The 13650-nt window shown below is 34.4% G+C and overlaps 1 protein-coding gene across 1 annotated transcript; it reads left to right on the top strand.

The window, feature by feature from the left end:
* Positions 1-1023: 1023 nt before the first annotated feature.
* LOC127799732 (secreted RxLR effector protein 161-like) lies at positions 1024-1458 on the top strand. Its single transcript, XM_052333956.1, has 2 exons — positions 1024-1138; positions 1268-1458. Exons 1-2 carry the CDS (start codon positions 1024-1026, stop codon positions 1456-1458), a joined length of 306 nt encoding a protein of 101 aa, XP_052189916.1.
* Positions 1459-13650: the final 12192 nt, after the last annotated feature.

Here is a 13650-nt window from a genome sequence, read left to right as displayed (position 1 = left end):
GAGCATCACGGCTCAACCCAAGATCTCAGTGACTACCATCTAGCCCGCGATAGGAGCAGGAGGGTTTTCAAACCCCCTGCAAGGTATACCTATTCAGACTTAGTGTTTTGTGCCCTTGTGCCAGGTCTGGAACTAAGGAGCAGTGCGCCTTCCACGTATGTGGAGGCTGTCAGCTCCAATGAAAGTGTAAAGTGGCAGCAGGCCATGGATGAGGAAATGTCCTCACTTAAAATTAATGGCACCTGGGAGTTGGTGCCTTGACCTTAGAAACAGAAGTTAATTCAGTGTAAGTGGTTGTATAAGTTTAAAGAAGGTATATCTCCTTCTGACCCAATTAGGTATAAAGCAAGGCTAGTGGCAAAGGGGTTTACACAGAGAAAAGGTATAGATTACACTAAAATTTTCTCCCCTGTAGTTAAATTTAAAACCATTCGCATGATGCTATCAATAGTTGTTCAATTTGACCTTGAATTAGAATAATTAGATGTTAAAACAACATTTTTGCATGGAGATTTAGAGGAGAAAATTTACATGACCCAACCTGCTAGATATATTGACTCAAATAAGCCTAAGCATGTGTGTTTACTGAAAAAATCCCTTTATGGCTTAAAACAATCCCCAAGACAATGGTATAAAAAGTTTGATAATTTTATCTTAGGGATTGGTTTTGTAAGGAGTCAATATGATAACTGTTTCTATTTTATTCTCTCCAATGTCCCTATTTATCTTTTGTTATATGTAGATGACATTCTGTTAATTAGTAAGTCTAAGTCTAAGATAATGAAACAAATGTTAAACACAAGTTTTGACATGAAAGACTTAGGGTCAGCTAAGAAAATTTTGGGAATGACAATAGAAAGGGATAGAGGAAATTTCAGCTTAAAAGTTCATCAAAATGACTATTTAATTAAAGGTGTAAAAAGGTTTGGCATGCATAATTGCAAGCCAGTGAGTGTTCCATTAGCTGGACACTTTGTCTTAACTAAATCTCAATGCCCAACGTCCAACTCTGAAATCGTTAAAATGGAAAATGTTCCATATGCTAATGCAATTGGAACTATCATGTATGCTATGATTAGTACTAGGCCTGATCTAGCCTATGCTATATCATCTCTCAGCAGATTCATGTCCAACCCAGGTAAACCTCATTGGGATGCTCTTAAATATTTATTAAGATATATACATGGCTCTGTTAACATTGGATTAATTTACATGAAAATATTTAGTACTCTTGATCTTATTGGGTATGTAGATTCTGACTTTGCAGGGGATAGAGACCCCCGAAAGTCCACTACTACTTTATATTTCACCTTAGGTAGAAATTGCATCAACTGGAAGTCACAATTGCAGCCTCTGGTTGCTCTGTCTTCCACTGAGGCTGAGTATGTAGCAGTGACTGATGCTGTGAAGGAGGCTGTTTGGCTTCAAGATATACTTCGGGAAATTCACCTGCTTTAAGGTAAGGCTAAGATGTATTCAGATAGTCAAAGTGCGATTCAGTTGACTAGAAATCCAGTTTACCATAAACGCACAAAGCACGTGGATGTCAGGCATCATTATGTTAGAGATTTGGTTGTTAATGGCACTATTTCTATACTAAAAGTGCCTACAGAAAATAACCCCGTGGATATGGAAACAAAGTTGCTAAATGAAACTAAGTTCAAGAATTGCTTGGACCTGTTGCATGTGGGTATTGGTTGATCTAATCAACTAGAGCTATGAAGGAGAGGATTGTAGCATGCTGCACTTTGTCATGGAGTCCAGATTCTCCTGCTGTTTGGTGCTTTAAGGTGGAGATTGTTGGTTGTGAAACTCCAAATGACGTCGTTGCCTTTAAGCTGGTTGGATGGCCACGTGCAGCAACCGCATGCTGCCATTTGGCAGCTGCTGGATGGCTGCACGTGGCAACCATCAGCTGCCTTCAGGTTGGCGCCAGATCTCACTTTTCTTTGCCCGATCATCTCCCCTGCTCGTCTGTCATTTCTGTTGGAATAATCAATCATGCTTGCACCATTGAATCCCAGCCTTTCATCCATGCTTTATGAGTGTTCATCCCAGCCATTCATCATCGCTTTTAATCCCGCCCCTCGGGATGAAAGCCACATAGTGATTTGAGACGAAAGTGACAAAAAGCAAAGGTGAAAGAGAAAGATTGAGAAGAGGCGAGAGCCTTTGTCTTTGAGGCTAGGGTTCTGGTTTGTTTTCTCTATTATTCATTCTCTGTAAATGTTGTATAGCTTTGCTTAATTTTATATGGTTCGATAGGGTTGCCTCTAATCTGTATTAAGTGATTATTTGGTGTTTTTGTTTTCTCGAACCATTGTTAGTATCGAGGGTTTGTGAGGGCTTCTTGTGGGTGTAATCTTGGATTCATCTCATAGTGCAGTGAGCTCTTCTCTCTCGAGTTCAACGTGGACGTAGCCTCGTTTTGAGGTGAACCACGGTAAAAACTCTCATGCCTGTTTTCATTTCATTTCTGTTTTTCCGTTTTTCGATTTCAGTTTTGTGTATGAATGTTTTGCTTCCTATTCTATCCATTGATAGTCTGAGATTGAAAGTTGTAAAACCCTAAAGTTTTGTTATCGGTTCCCAACAATTAATTGCCTTAATTTCCTATTTCCCCAAACAACATAAATAAATACTTTCTCATACATCTCCAGATATTTAATAATGACCTTAAATATCGATATTAATAATTATTATTTATCTCTAAATTTTGGGATGTTAAATAATGGGTGGTTGTTGTTGATTTTTTTCCTATCCTGTGTAACTGATGTGTGATTTATGCACAATTAATTCGGGCAAGTGTACTCTAGTCAAATATCCATATAGTGATGAAAAGAGTGTCAATCTCACGAGAACTAGATCACAATACCAAAATAATTTTAATTAGCTTAAGTTAAATTAATTAATTAATTAATCGGATGAATAAAAATAAAAATAAATAAAAAACTGAACTCTTTGTGAGAAAAATTAGTTAATAAATGCACTAGGATTTAGATTTCATTTAATCTGGGTTATGTAATTATTTATTCGATCCAATTCAAAACTAAAAATACCCTTACAGTATTTTATAATTATTTACATGTGATGGTGGATTTCCCTCAATTAATGAATAAGCTTTCTCAAGTCATATTAATAATTTATTAATTCAATTTCATTATAAGAATTCTGAACATATATTAACGAAATAAATAAGCATTAAGTTCTTTGGAAATCTCTAATCTCGAAAAGGGATTTAACTCACTAAGCTTTCTCGATTCCTACATATGAGCTAATCATCTTTCGATCTCATAGTCAAACATGTAATTTATATTGCCTATGAATTTAATTTATATCAATCTTTAGTCAGTCATGCATAAATTATTAAATCATTAAAATGTGGCTAATATTTTAAAGCATTAAGCACAACAATATAAAATTATCATGCAAATAATAATCGGGTTTTGAATCAAACTAAACAAATAATCATATAATCCCAAAATTAAAATCATCCAAACCCTACCTAAAATAAATTAGCCAGACATTATTAAAATAAAAATAACAACAAAAATTAAAAGGAGAATAAGAGCTTCCTGTCACAATAAATTTGCTTCAATTATTGCTCGTGGGCGTCCCTGTGCGTGAGGCTTCCTGCGCCGCCCAGCTTCCAATCTACCGCTTCTCCCAATTCTTCAATGTGCGCACCTCCGTTCTTCAATTCCTCCCCATCAGCCTCCTATCTCCCTTTATTTTTATTATTATTATTATTATTATTATTATTATTTTTATTATTATTATTATATGTATGAGGCGCTGGCCATGCCCTAACCTTCCAATTCCATCCCTTTTATTTTCTATAAATGTGTGCAGCCCTAGCCCAAGTCTTAAGTCCCTCAATTCACGCCACTGCCACCATTTATTATATATATAGATATATTATTTATCTTTTTATAATAATATATTTAATATAATACATATATATAAATATTATAATTTAATATATAATATAATATAATATATATAATATTTAATATACTATTAATTATCATGACTTTAATTATATTGTTATATTAATTATATAAAATATTTATTTATTTTTTATTTTATATTATAATATTAATTTTAAAATTAACTTTATAATATATTTTTTCTTTTCTTTTTACGCTCAAATCTTTGAAATAAAGTCATTTGCTGGGTTCCTACAAAAAGAGATTAAAATAATGTAAAATCTATATAAACACACATTTATGTAGAAAAAATAATACAAGGTTAAGATAAAGATTAGATAAAAATATGTAAATAATTAAGCCCTATCAAATACTCCACACTTAACCTTTTGTTTGTTCTCAAGCAAAGTAAAAAATAAATTAAGAAAAAAGTAGTTCATTTTCATGCTAAGCCAAAATCAAGAATTCCCATAACATATCAACACATAATTAATTTCGAAATTGGTTACCCTCCATATTATCATATCAACTCTAAATCCAAAAGCATTAATTGAAAGAATTAGTCATGCAAAATCATCAGTTTTGATGCCATGCATACTTCAAAATTAATTTATGAACTATTGCAACTAACACCATTAAATCATGTAATAGTTTTCTTGCAATCACTTCTCTCCACTACTACAAACATAAGGAGTAACAGGATGATTTTTTTTTTTTCAATCTTTCCTAAGCATTACTTGGCTTTTTGACGCAAATGTCGACATTTTGTGATGAAAACACCTAGTTATTCCCCTAAATAATTGTGTAATATCCTGAAATTTGAAGATAAAGAATAATTATAAATATTAGTGTTGAGGTCATTATTGGGTATTTGGAGATTTAAGAAAAAATAATAGTTTATCTTGTTTTGAGAAAATAGGAAATGTTAAATTATTTAATGGTAGGTGGAAATAACTATTTATTAGGTTAATTTAAAGAAAAATATTTAATTATTTTATGTTTGGTGGGAAGGTATTATTTGGAAAGAGTTAGGGTATAAGTGAAATTATAAAAATGGGGCATCTGTGATAATCTCTGAAAATTGTGGGCTTAAATGTAATTTTTAAGAACTACCGTAGGGACACTTTAAAATTAATTTAGTACATTTATATGTTAAGGATGGTGGTTAGCTAAGTGGTCACGCGCGAGAGTGGCTTAGGTGAGGACATGGGTTCAAGTTCGCTGGCGTGCTTGCGCTGGGGGAAATGAAGGAATTATTTTGATAGCAGGGGGCTGGGCCAAAACAGCACCGTTTTGGGGCCCCGAGCAGGCCTTTGCGCGGCCACGTGGTGTGTGCTGGTGCGTTCGTGCTGCAGTCTCCACGCCTTCTTTGTTCTTGCGATTTTCAAGGGCAAATTAGCCATGCGTTTTGGCCAAATTTTTTTGCTATTTAATGCTTCAATTGAAGCTTAAGCAGAGAGCAAATTGGAGAAGAAACAAGTGCAAAGACAGCAAAGAAGGGGGAAAATAGAGGGAAAATTCAGAAAATTGATTTTATTCTGTATAATTGAAAATCTGAAAGGTGAGGTAGGTTAATCAACTTGCATTAAACATTTTCTATAGATTAAATCTTATTTTTAGGCTGTATTTTGACTTATTTTAGTGCTATTATTATTTTACAGTGCATGGGCATTTAGGGCTAAAAATCTTCGAAATAAGGCAAGCCCTCTTCATCTTCTAATTTTTAGTAACCTCTTATACCCATAATAGCTTCAATTTTATACCGATTTAATAGATTATTGGAGATACACGTATAGGCCTTGTATCGAAGCTTAGTGTAATTAGTAAAAAATTACTAATTTGTGCAGCGGCAGAGCAAGGAGGTAGAAATCTGCTATTAAAAGGCAAGCTCTAAACCCCCTCTGTAAACCCTACGTACAACCTTTGTGTAATTCCCTGTTGTTTCTTGTATTTAACCTCATCTCTTACTCCAATTCGGCGCCTAGCATTACTTATTAAGTTATTATTCATTTGGTATAATTTAAATTAAATCCGGGACTTCTAGAATTTTAGTTGTTGAAAGTCTACGGGGATTTGTACTGCCCCATTCCTTTCAGAATGATGATGAACCCACCTTGAGGACTAGGTTTTTAAAGGTATGGGTTTATTTATGGTTTTCTCAAATGTGGGTCGGCTAAGGCTATCAAGCAATGGGGTAGGGGTTGACTGTTTGGTGACGTTGGAGTAGACTGTTGTATGGCCCTGAAGTGGACTATCAGGCAGACACTCCTAGTCACTGACCGTTGACCGGTGCCGAACACTACTGACTAGCTCTGTCATTATGTGATTTACTACATGATTCGATATGTTGTATTATCGTTCATGGTTTGATATGCACATGGATACGGGATGCATGTTAGGGTATTCATTTATTGAGTATGCTTGGACATGGACATTCTAACATGGTTAGATTGCATCTGGCACGGACATATGCATCGCATGTGGTTTACTATGTGGGCGGAGCATGGCTGATGCCTGGATGTATGAGGACCAGTGTATCACATTGATGCTCACTACGCCATTCCATTTCTATGTGCATTGCATGGTTACCGACAGTACATAGGTTTAGGACGGGAGGATCATTCCGAGGGACCTACGGCTCGGCTATTCTCCAACTCGGGTGCCGGGAGGACTGACGTGAGTACTCGGGTGACGAGAGCACCGACTCGGGACGACGCACATAATTTTGTTGGAGGTATATGTTGCCTTTCAGGGCAGCGGCAGGTTGATATGGGACTTAGGTTTCGTGTGTCTTGTGTCTTGTGTAGGCCCCAAGGACTGATATGTGCTTTTATTTACACTTTTATACTATGTTGGGCGTCTCATGACTTATGTGTGCTTAGGGGTTGGCGTTCTGGGGAAAACTCACTAGATATGTTCAGCCTATAGTTTTCCTTTCTTTATGATTGCTGAGTCTCTCGACTCACTTTACTTTCCATCATTCTAGGTAGTAGCAGCATGGGTCAAACGTAAGAGAGATAACATTTAGCGACATAGTCGGTATGGTGTACAGGCAGTTCCGTCATTCTCCTGTCAGCCCTAGTTGACTCTGATGTTTGAGGGGATTTACTCTATTATTTTTTATTGTGCCAGGTCGTTCCTCGTGTCTCATGTATGTCGGCACAAGAGTCTATTTGCATTTATTTATCATATGACCACTGTGCTAGCAGAGTACCCGTAGTGCATGCATGTGTATAGCTTAACTTCTATTGTTTTAATTTTTGTGTATGCATACCAGGGTAGTTATTGTTTTGTGTTTTATTCTTTCTCCTTCCGTAGGCGCTCCCGTTCGGGTAGTCTAAGTGGTTGGGATATCCAGACGGGGATGCTTACAAATTGCTTAGAATGCATTTGCATACTCATATTTGAACTACCATTTGACATGAAGGATGATGTAGGAGCACACTATCACTCCCCAGTTACTATTAAGCAGCTCAAAACATAAGAGTAAATAAATAACAATAACATTTTTTTTTTCTTTTTGTTTTGCTTTTTTTTTTCATCATCCCATTTTACTTCAACTCTGTTTAGGCCTAGTTTCAAGAAATAATCATAATATTATTCTCACATAATCAATCATGTATAATCACAAAATCCCATGAATTTTGTTAAGAAGCATATATTTCAACAATCATGATAACTCGGCATAATCAATTCATTTTCCTTAACACTGTTAAATCTAGAATCAATAATCAAATAAAACAATTCCCAATCTTGACTTAACTATGCATTAAACCATAGTTAATATAGAAAACATGAAATCGGCCTAAACATGAAAATAAAGCATTTTTCTAAAGAAAATCATCATTCATGAATATTATATATATTTTTTTCTTTTTTTCTTCAAGCAATTAAAAAAATTAAGAATTATTGAATTTTCCACCCCCACACTTAAATTAAACATTGTCCCCAATGTTTAAAAATAAGGAAAGAAGAAAAGAAAAGCAATACTCCCCTGTTGTAGGCTTTCTTGAAATGCTTGAAGATTGTTGGGCTTATTCTTTTGGAAGATGAAGGATTGGATTTTGGCATGAAGCAAGACCTACAAACAGAAAGATAAAAAAAAAATGAAATAAGAAAGCAATCCAAGACATTCTAAACGTTAAGAGAAATAAAAAGAAAAGAAAAAAAAATAACATTTTGAATAGGTTGCCTCCCATCAAACGTTTCTTTATAGTCATTAGCTTGACTAAGTTGTCATCTTCAAGGAGGCTTAAATTCAGCCAACATTTTCTTCTTTGCTATTATTTCTTTCAATACTTTGTCATAATTGGGCATTAGAGAAAAAACATCAAGCAAAGGGATGTTAATATGAAACTTTTTAAATATCTTTAAAAATTTAGTAGCTTGTTGAACCAAATTAGCCATAAGAAATATTTTTGAAAAAAGAAGAGAGGTTTCAAAAGATTTTAAATTAAGAGTAGAAGAACTTCCCTTGTTATTCATTGATAACCCATGGTCTTCTTCTTTGGTTTCAAGATCTTGGCTTTCTTCTTCTTTTGTATGCTCTTCATCATTTTCTTCTTTTTCAAATTCTTTTTCACTTTGCAAAGTGATGACTTGTACTTGTTCCCTTGGATTGTCCTCAATATTGCTAGGCGCTCCTTCTTGTGGCTTTTCCAAAATTGTTTGAACAAGTTGTCCAATTTGAGTTTCCATACTTTGAAGTCTTGCCTCCATACTATTGATAAATTTTTCCATTATACCATCCAAATTTGACTTTTTTTCTTGTGGATTTTGATGTTGTTGAAAGTTTGGAGGTGCTTGTAGATCATTATTCCAAAAAAAATTAGGACGGCTCCACTATTCATGATTGTAAGTGTCAGAGTAAGGATTGAAATTGGACATATTGCCACCATAAGAAATAAAATCAATCTGTTCAGAGGAAGAATAAAAAGGATTTCCTACTTGACAATCTACACTAATGTGTCCCTCTTGCCCACAAAGCTCATAAGGAAGAAAATAAGAAGGAGAAACACTCATTGTTGAAACCCCCAAAGTTTTCAAACTCTTATTTAATGTAGCTATTTGAAAAGATAAGGCAGTGATAGGATCAAAGTTATAAATGTCAACTTTCTTTGTATTTGGTCTCTCATTGCCCCATTGATAATCGTTGGGTGCCATCTCTTGAAAAAGTTAAGAACTAAAAATTAAAAATAAAAAATTTCATAAAAGGTAAAGAAAAATAAAAATAATCATAAATAAATTAAATAAAGAAAAATTTTAATCCAAAAAGAAAATCTATAAAGAAAAAGAAAAGAAGTAAAAATTAAAAATTAAAGCTGGAAAAAAATAAAATAAAAATAAAAATAAATTAAAATATTTAAACCCTAAAGTAAAATATATATATGTTCAATCTAAGGCTAATTATGTAATTTTGATATGCAATAAACTAGTTCCCGACAACAGCGCCAAAAACTTGATGTGTGATTTATGCACAATTAATTCAGACAAGTGTACCATACTCAAATATACATATAGTGATGAAAAAAATGTTGATTCCATGAGAACTAGATCACAATACCAAAATAAATTTTAATTAGCCTAAGTTAAACTAATTAATTAATCGGATGAATAAAAATAAAAATAAAAATAAATAAAAAACTAAATTTTTTGTGAGAAAAATTAATTAATAAATGCACTGGGATTTAGATTTCATTTAATCTGGATTATGTAATTATTTATTCAATCCGACTCAAAACCAAAAAAACCCTTACAGTATTTTATAATTATTTACATGTGATGGTGGATTTCTCTCAATTAATGAATAAGTTTTCTCAAGTCATATTAATCCTTTATTAATTCAATTTCACTGTCAGATTTCTGAACATATATCAACGAAATAAATAAGCATTAAATTCTTTGGAAACCTCTAATTTCGGAAGAGAATTTGACTCACTAAGCTTCCTTGATTATCACATATGAGCTAATCATCTTTCGATCTCATTGTCAAACATGTGATTTATATTGCCTATGGATCTAATTTATAATAATCTTTTAATCAGTCATGCATAATTCATTAAAAGATGGCCAATCTTTCAAAACATTAAGCACAATAATATCATGTAAATAATAATCGAGTTTTGAATCGAACTAAATAAATAATTATATAATCCCAAAATTAAAATCTATTCAAGCCCTAACTAAAATAAATTAGCCATACATTATTAAAGTAAAAATAACAACAAAAATTGAAAGGGGAATAAAAACTTCATGTCCAAAAATAGATTTGAGTCACAATAAATTTGCTTTAATTACTGCTCGTGGGCGTCCCTGTGCGTGAGGCTTCTTACGCCGCCCAGCTTCCAATCTGCTGTTTCTCCCAATTCTTCAATATGGGCGCCTTCGTTCTTCAATTCCTCCCCACCAGCCTCCCATCTCCCGTTATATATATATATATATATATATGAGGCGCTGGGCCATACCCTAACCTTCCAATTCCATCCCTTTTATTTTCTATTTAATAATATATGTGCAGCCCTAGCCTAAGTCTTTAGTCCCTCAATTCACGCCACTGCCACCATTTATTATATATATAGATATATTATTTATTTTTTATAATATATATATAATACATATATATAATATTACAACTTAATATAATATATAATATTTAATATACTATTAATTATAATAACTTTAATTATATTGTTATATTAATTATATAAAATATTTATTTATTTATTATTTTATATTATAATATTAATTTTGAAATTAACTTTATAATATTTTTTTTCTTTTTTTTATGCCAAATTTTTGAAATAAAATCCTTTGTTGGGTTCCTAAAAAAGAGATTAAAATAATATAAAATCTATATAAACACACATTTATGTAAGAAAAATAATATAAGATTAAGATAAAAATTAAATAAAAATATGTAAATAATTAAGTCCTACCAGTAACCAAAGAGAGGTGCTTGCATCACCCCAACATTTTAGTTATTTCTATAGCTTATGGGGGGTGGACTATAGTGTTAATTTTTATACTTTTCAGTGGGTCTCTATTGGGTGTCTATTTGTTGAAGCCCCACGCAAGGTTAGCGATTTTGAGGATAAGTGGGTTTTGATTATGTCTTCATACGATTTCATGACCCTCAATTTTTGGTGCTTTGATCATGACCAAATAGGTGCTGCTATCAAACTCCATCATTCCTCGGACCTTTGAGGTGACTTCATTCCTGAGATTGCGCGTTTGCTAGCTCATGGCCCTGTTATCCTTTAGGATATTATATCTGAAGAAAATATTTTCGCTGTGAGTTAAGGTGTATTTTCGAGTAGTTTAGTCGATGCCTTTGGGATTTTTGGTAGTATATCGATGACTAGTTGCCTTCATGATGACAATGATGTCGATGATTCTCATTCTTCAGGGGATGAGTTGATAGAGGAATCTCGTCTGCACACCTCTTACCCTTACGGGGAACAAGTTTCCTTCGATGGTATTTATTATTTATTTATTTTGTTCTTTAGTTTCTCCATGGTACTTTGTGTAACATTTCAGAAATTTAAAAATAAATAATAATTATTAATTTTAGTATTTGAAGTGATTTTTGATTTATTGTAGTGTTGTGAATTTGAGAAATTTAGTCCAAAATATTAAATTTATTATGTCTATGAATAATAGAAGTAATTGGGAATTTGTGAGATTTCTTGGGTGCAAAGTGTAAGCTGAAAATTGGGCGTTTAACTAGAATAAAATTAAATGTTGGGCTAGCATGCACCAGGGGTGATGGCAGCCCAGCGGTTGCGCGCGCGAGGGTGAGAGGCTGGTCGGTTAAGGCTCTTGTGTTCAACCCAAGGGAGGAGAAGCGTGTAAGGGGAAATGCTGAAATTTTTCTAGTAGCAGTAAGACATCAAAACGACACCGTTTTAGGAGGCTGGACATTATAGAATATATAAGATAATATACGTATATATCTATATAATAAAGCAAGAGTTTTTGAATTGTCTAACACAAATGTCAAGGAACATTTTTTGAATGGTTGAGATAAATTTTCTAAAAATTTGATGGTTGAGATTAAAAATTTTCTCGCCCAACACAGCGTCTCATTATCTCTCTCCGTCTGTCTTTCTCACCTACCCATTCCCGTCTCCAAGCCCCCTCTCTCTTTCTCTTTCTCTCCCTCCCACCCATCCCCCTCTCATATACATATATACACACACATACCCACCCACCCGCAATGGTCGACCCCCCTATCTTTCTCTCTTTATATATAAGATATATATCTTATAGTAGTGGACGAGGGAGTTGAAAGCCGAACGGTGGCTAGTGGGGCCGATTGCAGTGGCGATGGAGCCTGAAGTAGTGAGCGGCCAGAGGTGGCGGAGGATGCAGTGAACGGGGTGGGCTCGCGATGGAGAGCTGATGTAGCAGCTGGGTGCGGTGGTCGGATACAGCGACGCTTGGCGGCTAAAAGTAGCAAGGTCGAAGTAGCAGAGGCGTGGGAGGTTGCTAGTGGCGGCGAACGGCTGATGGCGGCGGCCTCTCTCTCTCTCTCACTAACCCACCCACTCACTCCCTCAACCTACCCCCTCCCCCCGTCATTCGCTGCTGCGGCCAGATCTCAGTTGCTGTGTATATGTATGTGTGTGTTGTGTGTGTGTGTGTGTGTTTGTGATGTTTGCTATGTATATGTATATACTGGTATGATTATTTAAACTCTGTGTGTGTGTGATTATTTAACTCTGTGTGCGTGTGTTGTGTGTGTTTCTCTACCGTGTGTGTGTTTATATTATGTATATGTGTGTTCTGTGTGTGTGTCTTTATATAATAACTGCGTGTGTTGTGTGTGTTTCTCTACCATGTGGGTGTGTGTGAATATGGGTGTGTGTGATTTGACTCAAAGTCGCTGCTCAAAGTATGTACAAAAAATCTTTCAAGATTCACGGTGTATGTATCCATTTGTTGTGTTTAATATAAGGGATGAGAGAATGAGAGGAAAGATAATAGATAAGATTCACTGTGTAATACCCTGAGTCACATTAAATAAATTAAATTAATTTAGTCAATATGATATTAAGTTTATGTAATCGATTTGGTTTAAATTAATGCTTAAGCATGTATGTGAGATATAAATAAATGTATAAATATGTAAATAAAAAAAAATAGTAAGATTAATGTGATTAAATTTAAGATTAAAAGAAATCATTTTATGTAAATGAAAGTATATATGTAAAAGAAATCATTTTATGTAAATGTAAGTATATATGTAAATATGTATATCGTATATATATATAAAAAAAAAATCAGGAAAAATCCAGAAAATCCGGAAGTTGCAGGCAGCGCGCATGGCTACCTGCAACCGGGAATTAATGAGGCAAGGAGGGGTTTTTAATGGCGATTGATCGATGGCATGGCCGTCCCGGCCACGTGGGCTTCGATTTGACATGAACAGCGTGCTTTTTCGGCTATAAATAGCCCAGTTCGCACAAGCCAACCCATCCGAAAATTGCAAAGCTTAGATCGGTCGATTGGGAGAGGGTTTGAGAGTATGGTTCTGATCTTCAAGTCATGGGCTTCGTTTCTGGAGAGTTTGGAGGCCAACGAAGCAGCGAAGAGGGAGATCCAAGCGTCACCGAAAAATCGCGACTTCGCCAGAGTCGAGAGTTCAAGCCTTAAATCGAGGTATTTCAAGCTATTTTTCTCCAATTTTGATACTGTATTTGGGTTCTGGAGGTCGAAAATA

Source organism: Diospyros lotus, chromosome 4, assembly GCF_014633365.1.
Source record: "Diospyros lotus cultivar Yz01 chromosome 4, ASM1463336v1, whole genome shotgun sequence".
NCBI classification, from domain to species: domain Eukaryota; kingdom Viridiplantae; phylum Streptophyta; class Magnoliopsida; order Ericales; family Ebenaceae; genus Diospyros; species Diospyros lotus.
The sequence above is the reverse complement of the archived record's forward strand: the minus strand, read 5'-3'. Positions and strand labels throughout refer to the sequence as shown.